The 27,299-nt window shown below is 45.5% G+C and overlaps 1 protein-coding gene across 1 annotated transcript in view; it reads right to left on the reverse strand.

Annotated features, from left to right (window-relative positions):
* Nucleotides 1-1,604: 1,604 nt before the first annotated feature.
* TTLL6 (tubulin tyrosine ligase like 6) overlaps nucleotides 1,605-27,299 on the reverse strand; it is a 32,731-nt gene continuing 7,036 nt past the window's right edge. Inside the window, exons 7-14 of the mRNA XM_049702533.1 lie at nucleotides 23,673-23,898; nucleotides 22,168-22,343; nucleotides 20,678-20,866; nucleotides 19,823-20,000; nucleotides 18,590-18,871; nucleotides 6,803-7,172; nucleotides 6,057-6,325; nucleotides 1,605-2,359 (exon numbers count right to left, since the gene is read on the reverse strand). Of these exons, the coding sequence (XP_049558490.1) occupies nucleotides 6,057-6,325; nucleotides 6,803-7,172; nucleotides 18,590-18,871; nucleotides 19,823-20,000; nucleotides 20,678-20,866; nucleotides 22,168-22,343; nucleotides 23,673-23,898 (1,690 nt within the window). The 3' untranslated portion in view covers nucleotides 1,605-2,359. The remainder of the gene's footprint in view (nucleotides 2,360-6,056; nucleotides 6,326-6,802; nucleotides 7,173-18,589; nucleotides 18,872-19,822; nucleotides 20,001-20,677; nucleotides 20,867-22,167; nucleotides 22,344-23,672; nucleotides 23,899-27,299) is intronic.

The raw sequence follows: 27,299 nt of genomic DNA on the forward strand, positions 1-27,299 counted from the left end.
GAAAATTTTGTAGGAGAAAGGGATTTGAACCTAAATTTTTCTGAACTTAAATTTTTAGACAAAACTTCATGCAAAGGCAAATAAATCATCGCTGAAATGGAAAACTTTCTTACATTAAAAATCTTTTTAATAAAAAACAGTCCATTTATCTTTTTCTGTCACCTCAAGTGTCACCTCTTCTATTGAAGCAGACTTGATCCTCGCAGCTGGGTGTGAGAGCGTTTCCTTCTCATCCACCGATGCTCTTTTTCAGCGGCACTTAACTCAGGCTAGTTCTCCGTGGACCTGTCTTACCCGACTGTGCACTCCATGGAGGCAAGGACCACCACAAGCGTCTTTTGTCCCCCATGAGCATTCAGCAGACAGCTGCTCTGCATAGCCCCAGGCAGGAGGCGGGTGGGGCTAGACAGGCAGACTACTGTTTTGCCTTCTCATTGGACAACTCAGAGCCGTTACAGTCTCTATAGGCAGGACCAGCTACCTAATTTGGTGGACCCAGTGCCAAATGAAAATACAGGACTCCTCACTGAAAACTTATTCAGCATTTCAAGATGGTAACGGCAGAGCATTAAACCAAACGCAAGGCCCTTCCTAGTGTGGAGCCCTGGGTGACTGCACAGACTGCATGCCCAGGAAGCCGACCCTGTCTCTAGGATCAAAATTGTCCCTTAGAAAGACAAATAATTCTGACTTCACCTTATTAAGAGACTTCCTTTTTATCAGCTCAGGAACCTTGAGTGGCTGGGGCTGGTGACTAGGGAGAAAAGGGGAAAGATACAGAGCTTCCAGGAAGCCCCATTTCAGCAAGTCTTACATCTTTTGTCTGGGCCAGACTATGACCTATGGCAATCTGATAGTGACAGTGGCATCAGGAAAGGGCTGGTGAAAGGGGGTGAGGTGACAGTTAAGCTTTTACTAGCCTGCCCAGTGGTAACCAGGGCTTCCTTCTTCTGGTATTCAGGTGGGCCTTGAATTACTACTAAAAAGAACCCTCTACCAGGAGTCCTTGATAATCAGGCCTAGGTCGGGATAAAGGTGGTGTGTCTTTGTATGTGTTTCACAGCTGGACACAAATGGCTAGAGCCTAACTTCTCCATTCAATATCTTGGATAATTAAAGTCTTTTGCCTGAAGGGTAATCTCATAATCCCCTGACATCCTTGAGGCCAGAAATTCATCCCATTGGGAATCCATCAAGCAAAGCGAGTCAACATTGCAAAGCAGATGCTTGACTTCAGACCTCACCCTTCTCCCTCCTCTTCTGCTCCATACTCCTCCTCTAAAGCTCATCCCAGAGATCTAACTCAGGAAGAGCAAGTGAGGCAAAACTCCTGGCTCACATTCCTGGAGAGGGTAGAGAATGAGCTGGCGGACAAACTGAGATGTTACGCCTCGAGTCTAGCCAGGCCCTATGCTAGCCAGAGACATGGCAGCCATGGTGCCCCCAAAAGGGCCACCTCAGGCTGCGGGCTCCCAGCAAGGAGGACATGGCTTATTGAAGACCACTCATCCAAAAGAATTCTTCAGAGCCTCCTGACACATTTGGGGCTCTCTTAATGAGAGGCGCTCAGAACTCTCTCCCACCCGCCCCTTCCCATTCTCACTCGGGCTCAGGCGGCTTATCCTGGCATGGAGCATGGCAGTTTATTTGATTAACGCACACTCGAGGGGAAGATGCATCATTCCTGCAGGTCAGTGGGAGAAACACCTGCAGACAGGGTACTCTCACCTCACCTCTGTCTTCATCAGCAATTTGAGTTAGGCTGGTAAGGGAGATAGGCAGAAGATGTTTGCACACTGAGGTGCTGGCATAGGAGGAGGTCTGGGCTTTACCTGATGAAGTTACAACCGCCTCAACTCCCTTACTCAGGGCTCAGAGTTCTCCATCAAGCTTAGCCTTCTGTCTTTTCTCTCTGGAGTTGAAGACAAACTGACACTGGCCTGTTGGTGCCCTGAGGGCTTTGGGCTCCTGGAAATTGTGAGTCCTTCTCTGCAGCTCTCCTCCCTTCGTGTTGCTCTGTCCTTGGGAGTGTTCTGGATGACAGTGCTCTATGCGGGACCCACAGGAATGTCACTAGTGGGGCAACTGGGGTGTGTCCTGGGCAGCACCAGTAACTCCCAGAAGTCATGGTCCTCCAGCACTGTAAGCTAACGGGGGGGGTGGGGTGGTGGGGGGGCACAAAAGTCAAGGCTATTAGCCTCAGGGTGCTAATGGGTGGTAGTCATAAGACCAGGATGTCTAGATGAGGAAATAAAACTCAGTTGCTTCTATGGGCATTGTAGACACTGTAGGAAGAAACAAATCATTTCCTGGGAGTAAGAGGAGGAAAGGGACACAGTGGCAGAGATCCAGTCTGATTCTGGAAAGAGAAAAGAAAAAAAGATTTTTCTTAGATTTTCCTTTAAAATGGCTTCTAGAATATTCCAGCCAATTAACTCATCGTCATCATTCCTATCTAATGGGTCAGGAGGCACTCAGGTGATTCACATCCACAGTAACCAGAAACTTTATTTTTTTTTAACATCTTTGTTGGAGTATAATCGCTTTACAATGTTGTGTTAGTTTCCGATGTATAACAAAGTGTATCAGCTATACGTATACGTATATCCCCATATCGCCTCCCTCTTGCGTCTCCCTCCCACCCTCCCTATCCCACCCCTCTAGGTGGTCACAAAGCACCGAGCTGATCTCCTATACAACATTCATCTTCCTGCATCCTTACAGCCCCAAACATTTGATATGGATCATTTAAAAGCTGGCCACAGACAACAAGTGGTAGCAGTTCAGAGTACAAACTTAGCTCTTGGTATCTATGTGCCCTTGGGCACGTTACTTAACTTCTCTAAACCTTGGTCTCCTCATTTGAAAAAAGAAAATAACAACAGTACTTACCACAAAGGGCTGCTTTGAGGATTGAGATACTGTATGCAAAGCTTTTAGTACACCAAAAGCAAGTGTCCAGAGTGCTGGGCTCAACACCACGAGCACAGTATCGTCATCACCATCACCATCATCATCATCATCATTGCAGCTACTTATTCAGTAGGGTGCCCGGCACCCTGCTTTAGCAAGCTTTAAATCATCCTTAAAATCCTACAAAATGGCCTATTTATCCCCTAAATAAGTGGCCCACTCACTATGAAAGTGGATCCCAAGAAAGGATGATGAGATCATAGAGATTTAAGCAGAAAAATGGAGGAAATTGTCAGGGGTCCATTCCTCAGGATGGGTCAGGATGCGATCTAAGTTCATGGCAGAGTGGTAAAGGGGAAGAAATATCAGGCTATGTTGTCCAGAGCCCACCACTCATGTGAGTTTGGGCAAATCATTTAATGTCCCCGAACCTTGATTCTCTTCATCTGCAATTTGAGGATAAAGGAATAATGTCTGCCTTGCCAAACTCACAGCACTGACCTGAGGATTATATGAGATACGGTACATAAACTTGATGTGGGAGATTTTATTATTACACCTACCAAGAAAGCCCAGGATCCATAATTTGGACTTCTGTTCTGCTCTTTCCCTCTTTCATTCAACCATTATTTATTATGCAGAAGCCCTATTCTCACACCACATCCTGCTCCATTTGTAAATCAGTGTGTTGACAGGCATTCTGCTGTACATAATCAGACTTGTATGTGTCAGTCCTTTGCAATCCGGCTAGTTGGGAATTTTTAGAAGCCATTATTTGATCCAAAAGCAGAGGACCAGCTCTGAGATCTGGTGACACCACATGGTATTCTAGGAAGCCCTGCTTGGCCTTGGCCATCACTACTTCCTACAGAAATGCCTTCACGAAAGAGCCATTTATTATTCCCTCAGCTCTAACTGAAGCCTAATATCAAAAATGCCATTTGAAAGAACAATAGTGTAGCTTTAAGAGCTCGAGGGCTGGGAATCGGCAACGTCTGACTCAAATCCTTCCTCCACCACCGTGGAACCTCCTGAATGTTAAGCCTTATGCTCTTTGAGCCCCAGTTTTTTCTTTTCTAAAGTGTACAGTTATGATTATAATTAAATTAGATAATATATATATATTTAGAGGAGTGCTGGCGCCTAGAGAGTACGCTACCAAAAAAAGGGTAAACTTTACCATCATTAATATTCATTAGAAAACATGTCAATACCTTCAGCCATTATCCACCATGGATGGTAGTAAGTCTATAATAGCAAACGACCACATGACAAACTGCTCTTAGAAATTAGAGGCAGGGAAGGAAGTCTCCCCTAAAGAATCACCTATTTACTAGATGAGTAAACTTATCTTTACTCATATTTTCGATATGAAAATATCGAAACCTTCTCTGCCTACAAAATCCCAGAGCTTCTCAAGGAGTCTGAACCCAAGCTGACTTTGCTAAAGAACGGCATGAAGAAGCAGCATCCCATGTCAGAGCTGTTCGCCAAGGTTCCACTGAGGGGGAAGCTGTCCTTGTTCCCAGCTCACTACAACCCAGAGCTGATGCTGAGTGACCGGTCATGTGAGTGCCAGTGTGTACAGGGATGTCCAAGAGCTCAGTGTGGGGTGGGGGTGGGAGGATGGAGCCCCTGCCTTCAGAGAGACCCCAGTGCGATGGTGGAGGCATAGTCCATGTCCTTAAGGAGTCTCTATTCTGACTGGGGAGACCACAAAGTCCAAAACAGAATGCTATGTTTGGCTTTTTCTGTCTAGAGCCAAATTCAATGGTCATTACGGGAAGCACTTTATCACATCCTTTCAATATAATTATCTCTTCCCTTTCCTTGTGTGGCTTCTGATCATTATAACTTCATTTTAACAGTCATATTAAATACAAGTTTTTATTGTAATCTGCTACATGATCCCCCTCTTTAAAAGTAGGAGCATAAATAACTTAAAATTATGGAAAATCACGAACCGAAGACAGTGGGGGTAGGTTTGAGCCCCATCAGGACTGGGGAGTTTTGTTCCTATCACAGGCCCACAGGTCAGGCCTGGCCGTCACAGGTTCCTCTGCCCAGACCTGGGTCTAAACACAGGACAGTGTTCACTACCACACCTGAGATACTTCCTTGACAGGCAAATTCTCAGTGGCCTGTCCCAGATCTCTTGTGTCAGGATTTCCAGAGGTGTGGCCTTGGAAACGACAGGCTTAACAAGGAGCCCCATATGATTCATATCATCTGGGAAGTTTGGGAAACACCAGGCCCAGTTTTTCTCTGATGGTGGTAAGAGGACCAACAGAATCACCTAGAGGAGCTTCTTAAAATGCAGATTCCTGGGCCCCAGTAGGACCTACTGAGTAAGAATTTCCAGGAGCAGGCCTTGGAATATGCATTTTTATGAGCATCCAAAGTGATCCCTATGGGCTGATGTTCACTCGCCAGCCCTTCTGCAGTGTGAGCTCCAGGTCACGAGGGGGTCAGGGCAGACTGTCTGGTCACAGTCTGCTTTAGGTGGCTGGCAGGAGTGAGGGAGATGATTAAAATGTATCTCCTTCCATAATCCGCCGAGCAGCACAGATCCCTCCACCACAGGCAATACTACGTTGTAGAGTTCTCCTAAGTTTTTACATATCACCTTCCTTTAGAAGCACTAACTTTCTGACAGAGGGCTCCCTTGCTATCTCTTTGGTCCTTTTACACAGTGGAATCAAAGCTTAAGGGTCTTTGTTTCCAGATCTTCTCAGACGCCACCATCCTGGTGTTCCGTGCCCTCAGTACACTCCATCACAGGGCCAGCTCTCAGGGCAAGTGACCTGGACCTAGGCCAGGCTGGCAGAGCACGAAAGGTGTGGAAATCAACCCCTCACGGTTGGCCTGGTTCTACTTACGGGACCGACATCAGCGACTGTCTCAATTTCACCCATGAGTGGAAGACAAGGCTAAGTGTACCTAAAGCAGCGGGGCCGGATCAGTCATAGCAGAAATATACATTGCAAGGGGGTCACATTTTGACTGAGGTTAAGTCTTAATTGTCTACTTACCTGTATGTATTTATGGATCTATCAGTCCACCTACCTACCCAACGTTCTAGAAGTATATGTACAGTGCCTGCCAGTGCACCAGACACATGAAGGGAATATGGGTGGGCCTACCTAGTTCCTCTCACATCCTCTTCGGCCAGAGGTCAGGCAGTGGCTGTACGCTTCCTGATCCTGTGTACACCGGTCTCGCACAGCACCTGTATGGCTTCTGCCAGGCCTCGGATCCAGTCGGGCTGCAGTGGCAACCACCAGCAGGTCCTTCAGGGAAACAGCATGGCTGTGAGAATTCTGCAAGAGGAGGAGGGAGGGCACATCCAGCTGCTTCTTCTCGCCAGAGCTTCGGCCGCAGAAGCAGCACTCCCGGGGCAGGGAGGGGTTTTCTGGAAAGGCAAAGGCATTGGCATCATCCGTCTGTGCTGCTGGACTCAGCACAAATTCCTGGCGAAGGCCACCTCCCACTAGGGTCTCCCACTGAAAATTGGCGGAAGCTGCTGCATCAGAATCAGCCACTGTGCCTTTCCTCCAAACAGTTTCTCTTCCCTGTTGTTTTTTTTTTTTTTTCAAACTTAACACGCCCAACTTGTACAGGCTCAGTTGAGTGGGCCTCATCTGAATGAGAACAGGAAAGATTGAAGAGGGTACTTAGACATAGCTCTACTTTTATCATTTTTTTGCTTTCCCAATAAGACTAGAGACTCCCTAAGAACAAAAACTATGTCTCCACCATCAGACTGGGGTCTCCCTGAAGGCAGGGAATACAGCCCCCCTCAGATGGGGCACTCCCCAAGATTAGGACAGGTTCTGTTGGTTTCTCCATCCCCTAAGCTCTTCGCACATCCCTGTACACTGGCACTCACGTGACTTGTCACTCAGCACCAGCTTTGGGCTGTAGTGACCTGGGAACAAGGACAGCTTCTCCCTCAGTGGAACCCTGGCGAACAGCTCTGACACGGGATGCTGCTTCTTCATGCCATTCTTTAGCAAAGTCCAGCTTGGGTTCAGACTCCTTGAGAAGCTCTGGGATTTCGTAGGCAGAGAATTGTTTGATAATTTTTCCTGGATGAGGTGCCAAGGCATCTGCTGCTGCTTGCATTTGAAGGAGGCCCCCCTGTCCATCTCTGAGCTACTGCACTCAGAGCTGGTCTCCATGGTCACCCCTAGCAGAGACTGGGGGGTGTCTGAGACCTGGGTGGTGAATTCTGGGAAGGTTTCTACTGAGGTTAGAGGCTGAAAAAGAAAATGGTCCAAAATGAGATTGTGGAAAGCAAAGGGCTCCCTCCTATGCCATTTTTAATTAAAACAAACAGACGAAGAGCTGAGTTCATGAGCAGCAAGAAAGATTTTGGTTAGAACAGTTTCTTAACCATGAACTGGTTAAACACTAGGGCAGAAGATGGTGGGGAGTGTCCACAGAGCTTCCTCTGAAGGTCTTTAAACATGAGATCAATTTTATTTATTATTATTATTTTTAACATCTTTATTGGAGCATAATTGCTTTACAATGGTGTGTTAGTTTCTGCTTTATAACAAAGTGAATCAGTTACACATATACGTATGTTCCCATATCTCTTCCCTCTTGCGTCTCCCTCCCTCCCACCCTCCCTATCTCACCCCTCTAGGTGGTCACAAACCACCGAGCTGATCTCCCTGTGCTATGCGGCTGCTTCCCACTAGCTATCTATTTTACGTTTGGTAGTGTATATATGTCCATGCCACTCTCTCACTTTGTCCCAGCTTACCCTTCCCCCTCCCCATATCCTCAAGTCCATTCTCTAGTAGGTCTGTGTCTTTATTCCCATCTTACCCCTAGGTTCTTCATGACCTTTTTTTTTTTTTCTTAGATTCCATATATATGTGTTAGCATACAGTATTTTTTTCTCTTTCTGACTTACTTCACTCTGTATGACAGACTCTAGGTCCATCCACCTCACTACAAATAACTCAATTTCGTTTCTCTTTATGGCTGAGTAATATTCCATTGTAAATATGTGCCACATCTTCTTTATCCATTCATCTGTTGATGGACACTTAGGTTTCTTCCATGTCCTGGCTATTGTAAATAGTGCTGCAATGAACATTTTGGCACATGACTCTTTTTGAATTATGGTTTTCTAAACATGAGATAGATTTTAAACCCTGGAGACTGGTAATCAGAGAAATAGGTATTACTTCACAGCTATTAGACTGGCAAAAATTAGAAAGCTGGATATCAGTGTTGGTGGGAAGGGCGGGGGTGTCTCATGAACTGCTGTTGAGAATGTAGGCTGGTCCAGCCATTCTGGTGAACCATCTAGAAATACTTGGTTAGATAAGATTGCAAATATCCTGTGACCCAGCAATTCTGCTCCTAGCTATATATGCTAAATAAGTTATTAGATTGCTCCTTTTAAACAAGTACACCAAGGTTCCCAGCAACATTATTCACAATAGCCAAAAGTGGACACAACCCAAATGTCCACCAACAAATGAATGGATAAAAAAAATGTGGTGTATGGGCTTCCCTGGTGGCGCAGTGGTTGAGAGTCCGCCTGCCGATGCAGGGGACACGGGTTCGTGCCCCCGTCCGGGAAGATCCCACATGATGCGGAGCGGCTGGGCCCGTGAGCCATGGCCGCTGAGCCTGCACGTCCGGAGCCTGTGCTCCGCAACGGGAGAGGCCACAGTGGTGAGAGGCCCGCATACCGCAAAAAAAAAAAAAAAAAAAAAAATGTGGTGTATACACACAATGGAATATTATTTAGCCTCAAAAAGGAAGGAAATTCTGATACACGCTACAACATAAATGAACTTTGAACACATTATGCTAAGTGAAATAAACCAGACACAGAAGTACAAATATTGTATGATTCTATTTATATGAGCTACCTAGAGTCCTGATAGAGACAGAAAATACAACAGAGAGGAACAAAATAAGGCAGGAAAGATATATGAAGACATAATGGAGAGAAACTTCTCAAATTTGGTGGAAGACATCAATATACAAAACCAACAAGCTCAAGAATCCTAAATAGGATAAATACAAATAAAACTACATCATATTGCATTTCAAATTGCTGAAATTCAGAGGTAAAGAGAGCAGCCAGAGAAAAATGACACATTACATACATGGGACAATGATATGAATACAGTTAATTTCTCATTAAAAAAGAAAAAGAAGAAGATCAGAAGAACTGGAACAGCATTTTGAAAGTGCTTCAAGAATAATGTTAACCCAGAATTCTAGGTCCAACAAAAATCTCCTTCAAAATGAAGGCTTTTAAATAAAGACATTTTCAGATAAACAAAAACAGAAAATTCATCACCAGTATACAGATGTGCACTACAGTAAATACTAGTAGTGTATGTTAGTACAAAAGAGAGAATAATTTTGCCATATTTAAAATTAAGTACAACGTTACCTCTAAGTAGATTCTGACAAGCTGAAGATGAATATTGCAATCCATAGAATAACACCCCCCACAAAAAGGCAAAAACTTATAACTAAAAAGATGACGGAGAAATTAAAACTAACAAATACTCACTTTTTGATTGATCCAAAAGAAAGCAGAAAAGGAGGAACACGGGGAAAAAGCAGAAACAGAAAATATGTATAGAAAACAAACAGAATTTCAGCCCTAAATTGTATTAATAACTACATTAAATGAAAATGGAGTACTCCAATTATAAGGCAGATGTTGTCACACTGGATAAGAAAGTAAGACCCACTTATGTCTGTATATAAGAGAAATCCTTTAAATATAATGAGAAAAGTGAGTTGAAATTAAAAGAATTTTTTTAAAAAAGATATACCATGCAAACACTAACCATAACCAGCTGGAGTGGTTATATTAATATCAAACAAAATAAATTCTAGGACAGGGAGTATTACCTGGGATAAAGAAGATTTTATCATTTCATGATGATAAAAGGGTCACTACATCAAAAAGACAAAATAATTATAAATGTGTACCTAATAAAAGAGCTTCAAAACACATGAAACAAAAACTGACAGAACAAAAGGTAGAAATACACAAATCCACAATTGGGGTTGAGATTTTAACATCCATCTCTCAGCAACTGATATAAAAAGTAGAAACTAAATCAGTCTAGATATGGAAAATCTGAGTGACGCTGTCAACCAGAGTGATCTAATTGATTCACAGAATACTATACTCAACAACTGTAGAACACACATCCTTTCCAAGTGCACATGAAACATTCATCAAGATAAATCATTTGCTGGGCCGTAAAATAAGTCTTGATAAATTTTAACAAAGCATTTCTACTAATCGCAAAGGAATTAAATCAGAAATTAATAACCATAAGATATCTAGAAAATCCCTAAATATTAAAAAATTAAACAATATACTTCTAGATCACCCATGGAACAAAAATGAAATCACAAGGAAATTAGGAAATATTTCAAACAATGATAATAAAAATGCAACAGATGCAGATAAACTAGTGTTTACAGGGAAATTTATAGTGCTAAACACATATTAGAAAGGAAGAAAGGCTTACAATAAATAATCTAACTTTCTACTTTAAAAGGCTGGAAAATGGTGACCGAATTAAACTAAAAGCTAGTAGAATAAAAAGGAAATAATAAAGATAATACTGGAAAGCAATGAAATAGAAAATAAACCATAGAGAAAATTAACAAAGCTTAAAGCTGGTTCTTTACTTAATAAAATGGATAAGCCCATAGTAAGATCAAGATTAAAAAAAGAGGAAACAGAAATTGCTTTTATCATCCATGAAAGAGGGGATATCACTACGGATCATGCAGACATCAAAGGGATAAGGAAATTTAAAACAATGAGAAGGGACAGTAGTCTTGGTTCTAGCTGAGATGGATTAAGCATACTGCATCTGTCTCTCCCACTGACTGTTCCTATAAAACCTGCACAGAATGCATGCATAGAGTAGCTATCCGACAATTCTGAAAAGTAAACAGTAGCAGGCAGATTGAGGAAGATGAGAATTTAAAGTACCAGCAAGAGAGCAGTGAGTCTACGGTTTTTCCTCCAGTATCCTCTGACCTGAACCCAAGGCAACTCAAAACTCAAAAGTGGCTACTGGGGAGTAGACAGAGAAAGCTCTACGAGAAGCCCTATAGCTGTGGCTCAAAGACCTTTTTTTCGTCTTTTCTTTTCTCTGCTCTCTGTACCCCCATGTCCATGATGAAATCCTGAGGTGGGTTTCGGTAATTAATAGAACTCAGTGATTAACAGAACTAAGTGTACAGAAAATTAATAAGAATATAGAAGGACTGAACGACATCAGCAACCAAACAGATCTAATCGACTCACTACGCAACAGCAGCAAAATAGACATTCTTCTGAAGTGCACGTGAAACATTCTCCAAAAGAGACCATATTCTGAGTCATAACATAAACTCTAACAAATTTAAAAGAACTGAAATCATATAAAGTATGTTCTCTGACGACATGGAATTAAAGTAGAAAGCAGTAACAGAAAAACACCAGGAAAATCTCCCAACAACTGAAAATTAAACAACGCATTTCTCAATTGCCAAGATACGGAAGCAACCTAAGTATCCATCAACAGACGAATGGATAAAGAAGATGTGGTCTATATTTACAATGGAATATTACTTAGCTATAAAAAATGAAATGTTGCCCTTTGCAGCAACATGGATGGACTTGGAGGGCATTAAGCTACGTGAAATAAGTCAGGCAGAGAGAGACACACACTGTGCGACATCCCTCATATGTGGACTCTAAAAATACAACCCACTAGTGGGTATAAAAACAAAAGAAGCAGATTCACAGACACAGTGAATAAACTAGTGGCTACCAGTGGGGAGGGGGAAGGGGTGAGGGGCAATATAGGGGTAGGGGATTAAGAAGTACAAACTATTAGGTACAAAATAAGCTACAAGGATATATTGCACAACATGGGGAATAAAGCCAATATTTTACATAAAATAAATGGAGTATAACCTTTAAAAACTGTGAATCACTATATTGTATACCTGTAATTTATATAATATTGTACAGCAACTATACTTCAATAAAAATAAAATTTTTTAAATGAAAAAAACCCTACATTTCTAAATAACCCATGGGTCATAAAGAAAATCTCAAGTGAAATTATAAAATATTTTGGACTAAATGAAAATGAAAACATATCAAACTTTGTGGTATCTAGCTAAAGTTGTTCTTAGGAATTTATAGCATTAAATGTTTCTATTAGGGAAGAAGGTCTTAATCAACATTCTAAGCTTCCCCCGTAAGAAATTAGAAAAAAGAAAAGAAAAATAATCCAAAGCAAGCAGAACATAAGTATTAATAAGGGCAGAAATCAGTGAAATAAAAAATTGGAAAATAATAGAAAAAAAATGAAACAAAAACCCAGTTTTTCGAAAAGAATTAACTGATAAACTCCTAGCAACACTTACCAAGAAAAAAAAGAGAGTGAAAGAACAAACAAATTACCCATATCAGGAATGAAAGAGAGGGTATCACTACAAACTCTGCAGACATTACAAGGATAATAGGGACGTACTATAAACAACTCTTCACATATAAATCCAACAACTTAGATAAATTGGACCGATACCTCAAAAACCACAAACCACCAAAACTCACTCAAAATAAAATACATAACATTAAAGAAATTGAACTGTAGTTTAAAATATTCCAGAAAAGAAATCTCCAGGCCAAGATAATTTTACTGGAGAACTCTAACCGAATATTTAAATAAGAAATAATGACAATTCTACACTATCTCTTCCAGAAAACAGAAGAGGAGGGAACACTTCCCAATTTATTTTATGGAGCTAACAGACCAAAAAAAAAAAAAAAGAAAAAAAGTAAAAGAAGAAATAAAACCTTATAAACTAACATCTTTTATGAACACAGACATAAAAATCCTCAACAGGGCTTCCTGGTGGCGCAGTGGTTGAGAGTCCACCTGCCGATGCAGGGGACACGGGTTTGTGTCCCGGTCCGGGAAGATCCCACATGCCGCAGAGCGGCTGGGCCCCTGAGCCATGGCCGCTGAGCCTGCGCGTCCGGAGCCTGTGCTCCGCAACGGGAGAGGCCGCGGCAGTGAGAGGCCCGCATACCGCAAAAAAAAAAAAAAAAAATCCTCAACAAAACATTATTAAGTTGAATCCAGCAATGCATAAAAAGAACAATACATCATGGTTAAGTGGGGTTTATTCCAGGAATGTAAGACTGGCTAAAGATCAAAAATTAATCAATGATGGGACTTCCCTGGCAGTCCTCTGTGCTTTCACTGCAGGGCGCATGGGTTTGATCCCCGATCCACGAACTAAGATCCTGCACGTCACGAGGTGTGGCCAAAAAAAAAAATAATAATAATCAATGTAATCCACCATATTAACAGTCTAAAGTAGAAAAACTATATGATACTATCAACTGATACCGAAAAAGCACTTGACAAAATTCATCATCCATTCATGATTAAAAACAACTCTCAGCAAACTAGGAATAGAAGCGAACATCTTCAACCTAGTAAAGAATATCTACAAAAACCCTACAGCTAACACCATACTTAATGATAAAAGACTGGAATGTTTCCCCTTTAAGACTGGAAACAGGGCAAGGATATCTGTTCTCTCCACTCCTGTTCAACACTGTACTAGAAATCCCAGCCAGGCAATAAGGTAAGAAAAAGAAATAAAAGGCATAAAGATTGGAAAGAAGGAAGTAAAACCCATCTTTATTTGAAGATGACATACTTGTTTGTTGAAAATCCTACAGAATCAACGACAAAAATCCTTACTAGAATTTATAAGGCACCCAAGCAATTCAATGAGAAAGGAAAGTCTTTCAATAAATAGTGTAGTAACTAGATGTGCATATGGGGAAAAAATCCTAGTGCCCATCACCTAGCACACTCAAAAGTTAATTTGAAACAGATCATGGAACTATACACAAAGCTAAAGCTATAAAGCTTTTAGAAAAAACCTAGGAGAATATCTTTGTGACCTGAGAGTGCATGAAAATTTCTTATATAGGACACAGAAAGCAAAAACCATAAAAGAAAAATTGATAAGCTTCGTCAAAATTAAGTTTTTTCACTAATCAAAAAACACTATCAAGAAAAAGAATAGGTAAGTTTCTAGACTATATAAAGCATTCCTACAACACAACAGTAAAAACATAAATAATCCCATTTCTTAAAAGGGAGGAAGGCAAAAACTTGAACAGACTCTCCATAAAGAAACATACAAGAATGACCAATAAGCATTTGACAAAGTGCTTGACATGCTTAATCATCAGAGAAATGCAAATTAAAACCGCAATAAGAAATCACAGCATAGCCATTAGAGTGGCTAAAATTTAAAAGACAGATAGCACCAAATGTTGACAAATGTGGAGCAATTGGTACTTTCATTCATTGTTGGCTGAAATGTACAAAAGATACAATCACTTTAAATAAAGACTTTGGAGTTTCTTATAAAGTTATACATAGATCTACCCTTTGACCTAGTAATCCTTCTTTTAGGTAATTATCCAAGAGAAATGAAAACTATGTCCACAAAAAGACTTGTACAGGAACGTTCATAAGAGCTTTAATTACAATAGCAATAAAAGAATAAAAACCGGGAAAACCCAAATGTCCATCAACAGGAGAATGATAAAAAAAAAACCTGCGGTGTATTTGTACAATGGAACACAATTCAGCAATAAAGAAGAACAAACAACTGATATACCCAACAACATGAATGGATCTCACAGATATAATACTGAACTAAAGAAGTCAGACTCAAAAGAATATATACTATATTATTCCATTTGCACAAAATTCTAGAACAGGCAAAACTACTCTAAGATGGAAAAAGTCAGAGTCAGGATAGTGGATGCCTTGAGGAGGGATGCAGGGAGCAGGAGGGCAATTGCCTAGGAATGGGCAGGAGGGAACTTTGGGGAAATATCAGAAAGTTCTATATTGTGATAGGGATATGGATTACACAGGTGTATTTATTTGTCAGAATTGTACAGTTAAGATTTTAGAAAAAAAGAGTGGGGCTCAATAAGAAAAAAAATAGGACATAGAATGAGATAAATAACCCAATCACATTTAAACAGATTTTAAATGCATGTATTTAAAAAAATCCCTTCTTGGGACTTCCCTGGTGGTCCAGTGGTTAAGACTCCGTGCTTCCACTGCAGGGGGCGCGGGTTAGATTCCCTGCTCGGGAAACTAAGATCCTGCATGCCACACAGCGTGACCAAAAAATTTTTTAAAATAAAAATGACAAAATAAAGATTATAAAAAAATTTTGAAATCCCTTCTTTACAAGGAAACAAACTAACAAAAGATGGTGGATAGATGAATGGGAGGTGAGCATAGGGATAAAGGGACAAGTAAATAAACAAACCAGTCAAAGGCTTTGAATGAACCAAGTATGATACAACATCCTGAACCAATGATTTTGATTAAATCAACATGAAATCCAAAAAAGAAAAAAAAAGAATGAATTGTTGTTAGCTGCCTTATTTTTTTAATCTCTTTAGTGTTCAATAGTACTGCTTTAAGCCTTAAGTTAATGCAAAAAGAACAAGGGCAGTCTTAAGAAGTAGTTATATTAAAATAATAGCTAATGCGTACTGACTCCTGTGTGATAAACACCACTCGTGGATCCACTTTCTTGGCTCCTTTCGTTTACTCCTCACGATGATCTGCTGGTAGGTACTATTATGAAAACACCATTTTTCAGATGGGGAAACTGAGGCTTAAGCAGATTAGAGTGACTAGATGGGAGTCATACATATAATAAAAGGAGACCCCAGGATCTAAACAGTGGCAGCCAGATTCCCCAAAGTATACTCTTTACTCATTATTATTATTTTAAAATTTTATTTATTTTTGGCTGCGTTGGGTCTTCGTTGCCGCACGCGGGCTTTCCCTAGTTGTGGTGTGTGGGCTTCTCCTGGCGGTGGCTTCTCTTGTTGCGGAGCACAGGCTCTAGGCACGCAGGCTTCAGTAGCTGTGGTTCACATAAACCCACATCATGTAAAACTTACCATCATAACCATTTTTAAGTGTACAGTATAGTAGTGTTAACTCTATGCACACTGTTGTGCAACACATATCTAGAACCTTTTTAACTTGCAAAACTGAAACTTATACCCATTAAACATCCTTTTGTTTCTGCCTCTCCACAGCCCCTGGCAACCACCCTTCTACCTTTTGTTTCTAAGAGTTTGACTACTCTAGATGCCTCATATAGGTGGAATCATGCAGTATCTGTCTTTTTGTGACTGGCTGATTTCACTTTGGAGAAATGTCTATTTAAGCCTCTACCCATTTTTTTTTTTTTTTCAGTACGCGGGCCTCTCACTGTTGTGGCCTCTCCCGTTGCGAAGCACAGGCTCCGGACGCGCAGGCTAAGCGGCCATGGCTCACGGGCCCAGCCGCTCCGCGGCATGTGGGATCTTCCCGGACGGGGGCACGAACCCGTGTACCCTGCATCGGCAGGCGGACTCTCAACCACTGCGCCACCAGGGAAGCCTGCCTCTACCCATTTTTTAATCGGGTTGTTGTTGTTGTCATTGTGAGTTGTAAGAGTTCTTTATATATTCTGGATATTAACCCCTTATCAGATATATGGTTTGCAAACGTTTTCTCCCATTCCACAGGTTGCCTTTTCATTTTGTTGACTGTTTAAGTCTGATGTAGTCCCACTTATCTACTTTTGCTTCTGTCGCCTGTGGGGTTGGTGTCATATCCAAGAAATCATTGCCAAATCCAACGTGATGAAGCTCCAAAGCATACTCTTGTAACGGTGTTTATCAAACCACGGTTGCAAACCTACCAGTAGGTCAGGAAATTAACTTAGTGGACTGTAATGGGTATTTTTTTTTAAATAATTCTACAGCATTTCTATTGATTGATTGATTGGCTGTGTTGGGTCTTCGTTTCTGTGCGAGGGCTTTCTCTAGTTGCGACGAGCGGGGGCCACTCTTCATCGCGGTGCGCGGGCCTCTCACTGTCGCGGCCTCTCTTGTTACAGAGCACAGGCTCCAGACGCGCAGGCTCAGCAGTTGTGGCTCACGGGCCCAGTTGCTCCGCGGCATGTGGGATCTTTTCAGACCAGGGCTAGAACCCGTGTCCCCTGGACCGACAGGCAGACTCTCAACCACTGCGCCACCAGGGAAGCCCATGTAACGGATATTTTTAAAAGAATAGAATGAGGGTTTCCCTGGTGGCGCAGTGGTTGAGAGTCGGCCTGCCGATGCAGGGGACACGGGTTCGTGCCCCGGTCTGGGAAGATCCCACATGCCGCGGAGCGGCTGGGCCCGTGAGCCATGGCCGCTTAGCCTGCGCGTCCGGAGCCTGTGCTCCGCAACGGGAGAGGCCGCGGCAGTGAGAGGCCCACGTACCGCAAAAAAAAAAAAAAAAAAAAAAGAATGAGTCACTATATGCAGTGTGGCTAAGCACCGTTTTAGAAAATTTTCTCCAGTTGTATGTGTGTGTATGTGATGGACTATGAAATAAAATGAATTTCTACTATGGGCTATGGTTAGAAATTTGAAAAACATTGCACTACTCTGCACTGCATTTGGACCAAGCAAAGACCCAACAACGCGGAAGATTTTCCAGTAGTTATAATAGAGTCATCACATAGCTCTTGGTGGGCCTAGGTATGATGAACACAAGAGACCCTGTGTTAGCATTGCTGGTACTACATTCAGGTGGCAACTTAGTTTCCAGAAAAATAGAAAATCAACTGTCATATTAAATTAATATCTTATGCAAATTTTATTGGTGCTACTTGTTTTGTTTTGCAGTTGCATAAGAGCTATATACGTGTAAAGACTTTATATCTGGTTTTATACTTGCATATATTTATACAAATAATTTAAGTTTACAGTTGGAATCTAAAAGAGCTTTCTTTCCTTCAAAAGGTGTCCGTACAACAATGGAGTTTGAAAAACACTGTTTGGGTCGTGGACTGGGTTCAACAATATCCCCCCGAAAATTCATGGACACCCACAGCCTCAGAAGGTGACCTTATTTGGAAATAGGATCTTTGCAGATCTCAAGTTAAAATAAGCTCATATTGGATTAGGGTGAGCCCTAAATCCAATGACTGGTGTCCTTACAAAGCCACGTGAAGAAACAGAGGAGAAGCACAGGAAGAAGTCTGTGTGATGACAGGGGCAGGGATTGGAGTTATGCTGCCACAAGCCAAGGAATGCCAGGGATTGCCAGCAACCACCAGAATCTAGCAAGAAGCAAGGAAGGATCCTCCCTAGAGAGCCCTCACATGGAGCGTGGCCCTGCCAGCACCTTGTTTTCAGATCTCTAGCCTCCAGAACGGTGAGAGGATAGATTCGTGCTTCAAGCCACCAAGTTTATGGTAATTTGTTACAGCGGCCCTACAGAAACTAACACAACAGGCGGTACCCTGCCCAAAAGAGGGGATGCATAAGACGGCCTTTCTAAAAGCCCTAAAGGTATAGGTCTAGACTCCTAACAGTATGCCATTCCACAACTTGGGCTTCACAAGTGGGGAAATCGAGGCCCAGAGAGGGTAAGTGGCTTACTCAAAGGGCCATAGTACGTGCAGAGAAGGGACCAGAAAGCCAGACTCCTACCTCACCTCCCACCCCACCCCACCACCAGTTCGGCCCTCAGGGAAGGCAGACTGCTCTACTTACCACAGTGCTGGTGACTGTGTTCACTGCAGAGGTGGATTTGGCTTCCTTGATTCCGGAGACGGGTTTACTGAGCTCTGGCCTGGAGCAGCTGAGGAGGCTTGAATTCCTCAAGTCAGTAATAGAGCTGTAAGGCCTCGCAGATGTAGGCTTATGGGGAGCAGGGCCAGCCTCCTCCCTGGGGGCCTCCTGCTCGAGGCTGCTGTCTGTCTCATTTTTCTTTGTGTCTCTGATGCTCGACAGCAAGTCGGGTGTGCAGGACTCTAATGTCAATGGCTGGAGGTACTGGGAAGGAGGAAACCAAACGTATAGCCCATGGGAACCCAGCTCTGTCCACTTCCAGATCATCTGCACCCGAGGGTAGGTGCAAAGGAGATGAGGAGGAGAGGAAAGCAATCAGAATCAAAGTCTCTCTAATCGGGGGCTCTTAACCTGGGGTTCAAGGACCCCTAAAGGGCTCACGGATGGTTTCACGGGGCCTTTGAGCCACTTGAAACTGCAGTTTTAAAATTGTATCTTTGTATACGTTATGGCAAGAGATTCCATAGCTTTTATCAGATTCTCGAAGGGTCTATGACCCTAACAAACTTATTTTTTTAAAAAATAAAAACCTGCTCTAAACCTGTCCCTTCAGGTAAGTCTTTGAGAAGGAGATAGACTGAAAAGTCAATGAATCTTTCCAGGGAGCCAGAAGAGAGAGCTAGGCAGAGAAGCGGGGGATCCAGAGATTCAGATGATAGGACAACTGGATAGCTGGCCCCAGCCTAGAGGCTGGTCCACACTTTGAGCAGAGAGCAGGCTGGAAGCACCAGCTGTGTTCAGTCACCCCATGTAGTGTTCTGAGGTCCTGCCTCCCAGAAGCTTTTCCCTGTGGCCTCCTCTCTCAGCTGTGCCCCTGGCCTGCTGGAGGGGAGCATTCCAACCCAAACTAGAGTTGGGGACCATGACCACAGGTAGTCTTAGAGCCTACTCCCTACATGGGGATGGTGCTCAGCCTCCCAGCTGCTTTTACTCCAGCTGAAGGAAGAAGGGCAGACCAGTGAGAGTCCTCTCTGCCTGGATGGAGGGATCCTCTGAAGGCCTCCGGGCTCCCCTCCCGGGGCCCAGCTCTCCATGCGGCCCCATTCCTTCAGTGTGCCTGAGATCTCAGTAGCGGTCTCCTCATATCCCCCCCTGGACTGGCCCCAGCCAGGGAAGGGCGCTGGGCATGCGCGCTCCCCTCCCATCCAGGTTTACTTGTTTGGAGGCCGGGCTGGTGGCGGTCTTGGACTCCTGCCTTTGTTTCTGTCGCCAGTGCTGCGTGCTCTTGCCTCTCGCTCGCTCGCCTGCTGATTCCCCCTGCATTTCCACCCTCTTATCTTTAGTTTGGAAGGATATTTTCTCCTGTTTCAGTCTCAGCTCCTGGATCAGCTGCCTGCCCAGTGAGGAACAGTCATGTAGGTTAGGGATGGGCTGGGAATGTGGACACTCTCCTTGAGGGCAATGAGACACCCTGCCCTGCCCACCTCATAGAGTGGAGTGGCGGGCTGCACCCCACTCACCACACCCCACCTCTCTCCTCACTTCCCAGTAGGCCAGATCCCACAGCTGGCAGGTGCTGGGAAGAAGGTCTCCGTAGGACGCTAAAGTTAGGGGCTCCCACGTTGGACCCCTTCATACGCTGGGCCTCTCTGGCCAATGATGTGACGGAAATAACTCAGTCACATGACTCAGGAGACAGGGGTTCTAGAGCCTCTTCTGTTGTTATCTGCTGTACGATCCTTTTTCTGCTCCATGAAATGAGGTGGAGGGCGGGGAATGGACCGGATGGGATGAGTCCCTTCCGGTCCTTAGATTTGACACCTGCATGAATCCAGGAGGCAGCCCTGAGGGGCTGGGCATGCTGGAGTGGGGTGGGGGTGCCTGTCTCATGGGTGAGTTTCTAGAAACAGCCCCATATCCACTTAACAACATCCCACACCAAAGAATCTTACGATTCCTGGTCCTTGCGAGACCAAAGCAACTTCAAGGCTGCCCCAAGGTTACCCCTCAGGTCAGGCAAACCCCTCTTCCCCCAACACCCTGCTCCCCTAGCCCCAGGAGCCTTCCTACCGGGCATACATCTCCCGAGCCCTGGAGGCAACTGTATTCTGGAAGAGGGAGTTGTTGTCCTGGAAAAACTTCTCATACTTCTCCGAATTCACACTGGGATAAATCAGGCGGAAGCCTCCGCAGTTTTCCTTTTCATACTTCTCAGTTTTCTCTAGAAGCACGGCCTGAAAGCCCTTGACTTCCTCCTTCCTGTTGGGAAGCAGAACACAGGGCTGCAGTTAGGGTTTCCTGGGACCGAGCTTGGAGAAGACATGGCCTTTCCAAGGACACGGATGTCATCTAGGGCCAGACGGAGGCCTCGCACGCAACAGTGGTCAGTCAGTATTTCCTAAATAAATGAACGCATGAAAAGTTTCCCTGAAAGGAGATTCTAGCCCTTCCGGGACAGCAAGTGTCACAGTGTACTGAGAGCTGGTTGGAACGGTCTTCCTGACAGCTCACCAAATTCTCTCCCGTTACAAGTAGAGCCTATTTCCCCCTTGGCTTTGTTCTGACGAGGCAGACTGTCGCCATCTTCCCAATCACAGCCCCTGCTACCCTTCTCTGGCGAACTGACAGCTTGTGTTTTGCTAAATTTGAGGGCTTTGTGGATAAGGCTGATGAGCTTTTATGAGCTGTGATGATCTCATTCTTCCTCACAGCCCCCCGGGGAGGTGGAGGTCAGGGAGCGAGGAACGATAAGCCCCTTTTACAGCAGGGAAACCAGGAGCCCCTGAGCCACCCAGGGCCAAGTCATGACGAGGAGACTGATCCAGAGAAGGGCCCTGGCCGCCCCTTAGCTGACGCTGCCTCCTTCTCCAGGAGTTTAATGGAAGGCAGCCCACCCAGCGGGCTCGGTGTCCAGACCTGCCACTGACCAGCGAGGTGACCTGTACAAGGCAGTTCTCCTTCCAGAGTCTTGGTCTTCTTAGCTCCAAAATTAGGACCATACAACACCCCATGCTACCGCCTACCCATCCCCCTTCCAGGGAAGACAGTGCACGTGAACACGCTCTGAGAAACACAGTGCCATCCAAACCGAGATGCAATGCCCCGGTTCCAGAAGCTCAGTCCCGAAGGATCAGGCTGGCTCTGCTCATGCGGGGGGCAGCGGGCCACCGTGGGATCTGAAAAGCAACAAAGCCACTCCTTGGCCAGGCTCCTGTCTTCTTTCTCACTCTACAGAGGAAGGCCTCTGTTAAAAGGTAAATGCTACCCAGCAGGGAGCAGGGCGACAGAGGCTCCTGCCCACACAGTGGCAAGGGGAGGATGGACAAATCTTCCTTTTTGTATAGATAAATGGTTTTACTTTTGAATTGGTAATCCCTGGATCTTCATATGATATTAATAAACTCATATCCATCACAGGTATTTATGTCTATAACTTAATCTCCTATTTTTAGGAACAAAGGAATAGCCACAGTAAAACTGTTCAAACTGCCACATCCTGCCAATATATATTAATTTTCCAAACAGGATTATCATTTGTTAGAATTGACCCATTACTGTACCTGGTCTCCCGAGAACGACACTGCTGCAGGAACTGCGCCCGTTGTCTCTCCTCCTCCAAGACTTTCTTTTTGTCACAGCTTCTCAGGTTGATCAGGACCAAAGTGTCATACAGCAGACTGTCCTTTACCTCTTTATCCAACCAGGAGTCAGTGGAGAAGCTCGGAGAGTGGTTGACCTGTGAGGGCAAGACGGCAGCTGGGGAGGCTGGGCAGGGTGCAAGCAGGGTGTGAGGCGAAACGGCCCCTCCAGGGAACCACCCGAGCCCACCTCGGTCGGGGCCCTGGCTACCAAGATGAATGGAAAGGAGAGGGAGAGAGGGTCTAGACTGGAGCCACAGTGAAGAAAGGAGGAAGCAGAACCCCCTCCAGTTTAACTAGCTTTCATTTTAGTCCTGTCTTCCTGAGAAGCACGGCAGGGGGCGGGGGGGGCTGTCTTTGGTTTCCCCTCCACCTGGTGTGCGTGTGCCCCGTCCCGTGCACTGTGCATCCCAGAGAGTAGATGGAAGGGGACAGTCCAAAGGGCCAGGCTGGGAGGTGGGGAGGGGAAAGGAGTGATGTATTCGGGATCCTGACCGGGGTTGACAGGGAGACTGGTGGGAGGACGGAGAGGACTCATTTCTGCCCACAGAAGAGTCTACGTTGTTCAGAGGCACTGTGTGACATTTGAAGGTTTCCAGCAGTTTCTGAAGGCCTGCTCCTGGTGGCTTATTCTGCTCTTCGGGTGAGAGCTCCAAACGGCCATATTCTCCTTCCCAGCCACACTTGGGAATAAGGGCTGGGAATGGAGGAAAGGCAAGGCCCCAGGAATCTGTAAATCTGGGTCTTGCGCTCTGAGGGCTGACGCTGTGTCACTGGCAGCTGTCACCAGCACCTCTGATTTGTACCGCAGCCCCACTCCCACCCCCACTCCCGGCGTGCACCCTGAATGGCCACGGGAAAGGGCTGCTTGCACAGGTCCAATCGGGAAGAGAGGAGGCCACCCAGGAGCTTCTCTTCCTCCTCTTCCCACCACCACATGGGTCTGGGGGAGGCAAGAAACTCACTGAGTGGCTCCCCACCCATTCCCGTGCCCACAGACACCGGGCCGCTCTCCGTTGGTGCTTGGGACTGAGTGGTCCAGGCCCCTGAGAACCAAGCCTGGTGGCTCCTGTCTGATCTTGAACACCCTCCACCCAGCTTTGGTGAAGAACCACCCCTTTCTGGGAGATGACTCTGTTATGAAAGGTAGAGCTGTCTTTAGAATCACTCTGGGCCTGAGATGAGAGCTTCTAAGTCTGGGTGGACCTCGAGAAGGCACAAGGAATTCTCTAATTCCCGGCCGTCTACCTCCCTCTGGTGGCCACTTTTCAGCAAAGGGAGAAGCCCCAGGCAGCAAGCGCCTCTGGGGGGCAGTGGCTTGGGAAGTGGATTACAACATCCTGGCTGAGCAGGAGGGCGGAAGGATGGGCCCGGCTGGCTCACCCTGGTAACAGGCGTCAGTTTCACCCCTCGCCCCAAGCCCGCACCTCCAGCAGCCAGGGCTTGAGTTTGTGATCCAGCAAAATGTCGAAGCCCAGGATTTCAAAGCAGGCGCTGTTGAGTGTGTGATTGCGGAAGCAGGCGTGGTAGTTATGCTTGATCATGGGGTGAGCAGAGATGAGCGTCTTGATGATGATGTCCTCGATCTCTCTCCAGATCTGCCCCACGTTGTAGCCGTGGCTCTCCATGTACACGTTGAAGGTGGAGAGCTTCCTGGAAGGGACCCACGGGCCATGAGGCAGGGCAGCCCACCTCTGGTCATCTAAGGCCATGGCATGCTGGAAACCAGAAACTTCTGGAGAAGATAAGGCCCCAAAGCCAGTGGGGAGGGACACCCAGGAGCCAGGGTCATACCAGGGCTGTGTCGGCTCAGGAGGACCTTGCAGGAGCCGCAGGGCCGTACTCCTCAAGCCTCCACCGTCCTGGAGTGGGCAGAGATATACTGACATGTAAGCCCTGGCCTGGGCACTTTCACTGTAACATAGAAAGCACCTGTGGGCTGGGGCAGGCATTCGGTATCCCAGGTGAAAGCTGAATGGATGAATAAAAAATTTTTTAAAAACACACCCTACGGGCTTCCCTCGTGGCACAGTAGTTGAGTCCGCCTGCCGACACAGGGGACACGGGTTCGTGCCCCGGTCCGGGAGGATCCCACGTGCCGCGGAGCAGCTAGGACCGTGAGCCATGGCCGCTGAGCCTGCGCGTCCAGAGCCTGTGCTCCGCAACGGGAGAGGCCACAGCAGTGAGAGGCCCGCGTATCGCAAAAAAAAACACCCTACATCATGGTTTTGCTTTGGAGGCAATGGTTTCTCAGCCTGTGGTGTTCATTAGAAGCACTTAGGGAGGCTTTGAAGGCCACCGATACCTGGGTTCCACCTCAGCTATCTGAGGGGATTCTGGGGACGCTAAAGACACAGAAATTTTGTTCACTGTTAACCCCCTAAAGGGCTGACCAGAGGGGAAAGGAAACCCCAGGGCATCTCAACAGATAGGGTTACCAACTGTCCCAGGGCAAACCAGACAGTCTGATTTTAGAGCTGAAAGTCCCACATCCCAGGAAACCCCTCAGTCACAGGCAAACCTAGATGGCTGGTCACCCTATCACAGAAATCAGAGGATATCTACCCCATGAGGAGAGGTTTGTGAGGAAACATCTGAGGAAATGCTCCGGTCAGCTCTGAGCTGGGCAGTACAGAGACAGGGCGAATCTGACAGGTCCCAAAGGCAATGGCGGGGACAGACACTCACCCCCTCACACGCACACAGGTGTGCACAGAGAGCCAAAGTGGGAAGTGGAAATATTGGAGGAGGAAATATGGGCGATGCGGGGGAATGAAGAACAAAGAGAAGGATGAGAAGACAGGAAACACAGCTCACCCGGGCCATCCAAAGAGCTAGATGGACTCCCGTCAATGGAGCCAATGCACATTTGCTAAGGACCTGCTGTGTGTGCAAAACTCATGCAATGAGGGGATCCCAAGAAACCAGCACTTCTCTTCTGGGAAGCCTAAGGACCATTTGAGGAGTCAGCACACACATGAGACAACCAAAGATGCATTTATATCACGACAGATGAACAGAGGCCACTCAATATAGAGGCACACATTTTCTACCTGCCATTGTCAAGGACGGAGTGTTGCACGTACATGAATTTTCCAGATCGCTTGAAAGCAACCCTTTCAAGTGCAAAAAAAAAAAAAAAAAAGTGTTTAATTTGCCTAACTGGAAAATAAATGTTCCCAGAGTAGATTATACACACCTCTACCTTCTTATAACAGACGTTATGAATCATAACATAACCTCTTCTTGATGACTCAGGCACATCACAATGAATACACATAATTGTGCAATTTCATAACGGCCAGTGGCTAGTCCATTCAATTGAACACACCAGCTATGTGCCAGGCACCCTGAAAGACGAAGAGGACCCGGTCTCTGCCCCAGAGGCCTGCCAGGTTTCCAGTTTTTCTTCTTCTTCATTGCTCCTACTGAGTTTGCAGCCTGGCAGGGGTTTACTGCCGGTACAGCTGGCCTCAGGCTAGGGAGGGGGGAATTTGAGGTAGGGGATGGGCTAGTAGGAGAAGCAGATTGTCTCAAAAGATGGGGAAGAGGAAGATGAGGAAAGGTGAAAGCAAACAGGAGGGAGAAAAGGCAAGGACTCTGCCCCGTAATATGGGAGGCACCTAGAAGGCCAGGGCACCATTCTAACCATCAAGGAACTTAAGTACCATTGGGGACACAAGGAAAACATGTGCCCCAAGCACAGAGAAGTTACGGGCTACAGCTGATGCTGACCGTGAGGGTGGTGGGAGTCCAGAGACAGAGAGGTTACTGGGGGTGGTTAGACTCGGATTCCATAGGCTTGTCCTTAGAGATGGAAGCCAGTCCTCTCATCAGACAGGTGAGGTATCAGAGGCCCACAGAGAAGATGGGTTTCACCCACACTGCAGTGGTTATATGGCTGAACCAGCACCTAGAACCAGGTCAGAGAAGGCAACACGGAAGCTTAGTTTGACAAAAGGGCCTTCAAGGATGTTCTCCCATGTTTTCAGTTGGAGCTGAGCAAAGGCAGAGAGGTGGGAATGAGCAAGGCCTGTGTATCAAAAATGAGCAAAAGAGTGTCCTGGGAGAACACCACGGAGCGGGTGGCACCGGCAGTACCGCTAGTGGTTAAGGGCACAGACTCCAGGGTTAATTCCAGCTCTGCCACTTCCCAGCTGTGCGAACTTGGGCAAATTTCTTAACCTTTTTATACCTGTTCCCCAATATGCAAAATCGGGGTGATCATATCATGCCAACTTTATAGTGTTGTTATGAGGATTAAATAGGTTGAGGAATGTAAATTTCTTAGAGCAGTGCCTGGCAGACAGGAAGCGCTCAACAAATAAAATGGCAACTATTAATGTAGTAATAATAATAGTGGGAAATGGGGTCTGGTCAAAGCATACAGCAAGCAGAGGAGTTTGAATTGGATGCTCTAGGCACCTGGGAGCCACACTGGTTACCTGAGAGCAGAAGTAATGAGTATACGGAATGTGTGATAATAACAGCACCCACTTGCATAGGGGGTATTGTTTTTGAGGCCTATTCATACCCATCATCTCAGTAGGTCCTTACGGCATATTTGTGAGGCTGGCCAGCCGGGATTCATTTTATTTATTTATTTTTGGGCCACGCTCCCCGACCAGGGATCAAACCTGGGCCCCCTGCAGTGGAATTGCAGAGTCCTAACCACTGGACTGCCTGGGAATTCCTTATTGCGTCATTTTAGAGAGGAGAAACCGGAGGTACAGAAAGGTTAAGCAGAGGCGGCTGGGGCTAAGAAGAGTGAGGAGGCCGTGCGGCTGTCGAGGATGAGGCTGAGGCTACGTCTGGTGGAAAGGAAGGGATGGAGGGACATTTGAAGGAGGAAACTTCAGAATTCAATGACATGCTGGAAAAGGAAACATCTAAGATGACACCAAACTCTCCAGTCCTGCGGGTTAGAAGTTAGAGAGGGGGAAGCTTGGACTGCTGAGGTGGAAGTGATGTGAGAGAACACGTGACATTGGGAAATGCTGAGCTGGAAGCAACGGGGAGACATCCAGGTGCAGCTGAGGAGAGATGGGCCTGGA

The sequence above is a fragment of the Orcinus orca genome, chromosome 19, assembly GCF_937001465.1.
Source record: "Orcinus orca chromosome 19, mOrcOrc1.1, whole genome shotgun sequence".
Classification (NCBI taxonomy): Eukaryota; Metazoa; Chordata; class Mammalia; order Artiodactyla; family Delphinidae; genus Orcinus; species Orcinus orca.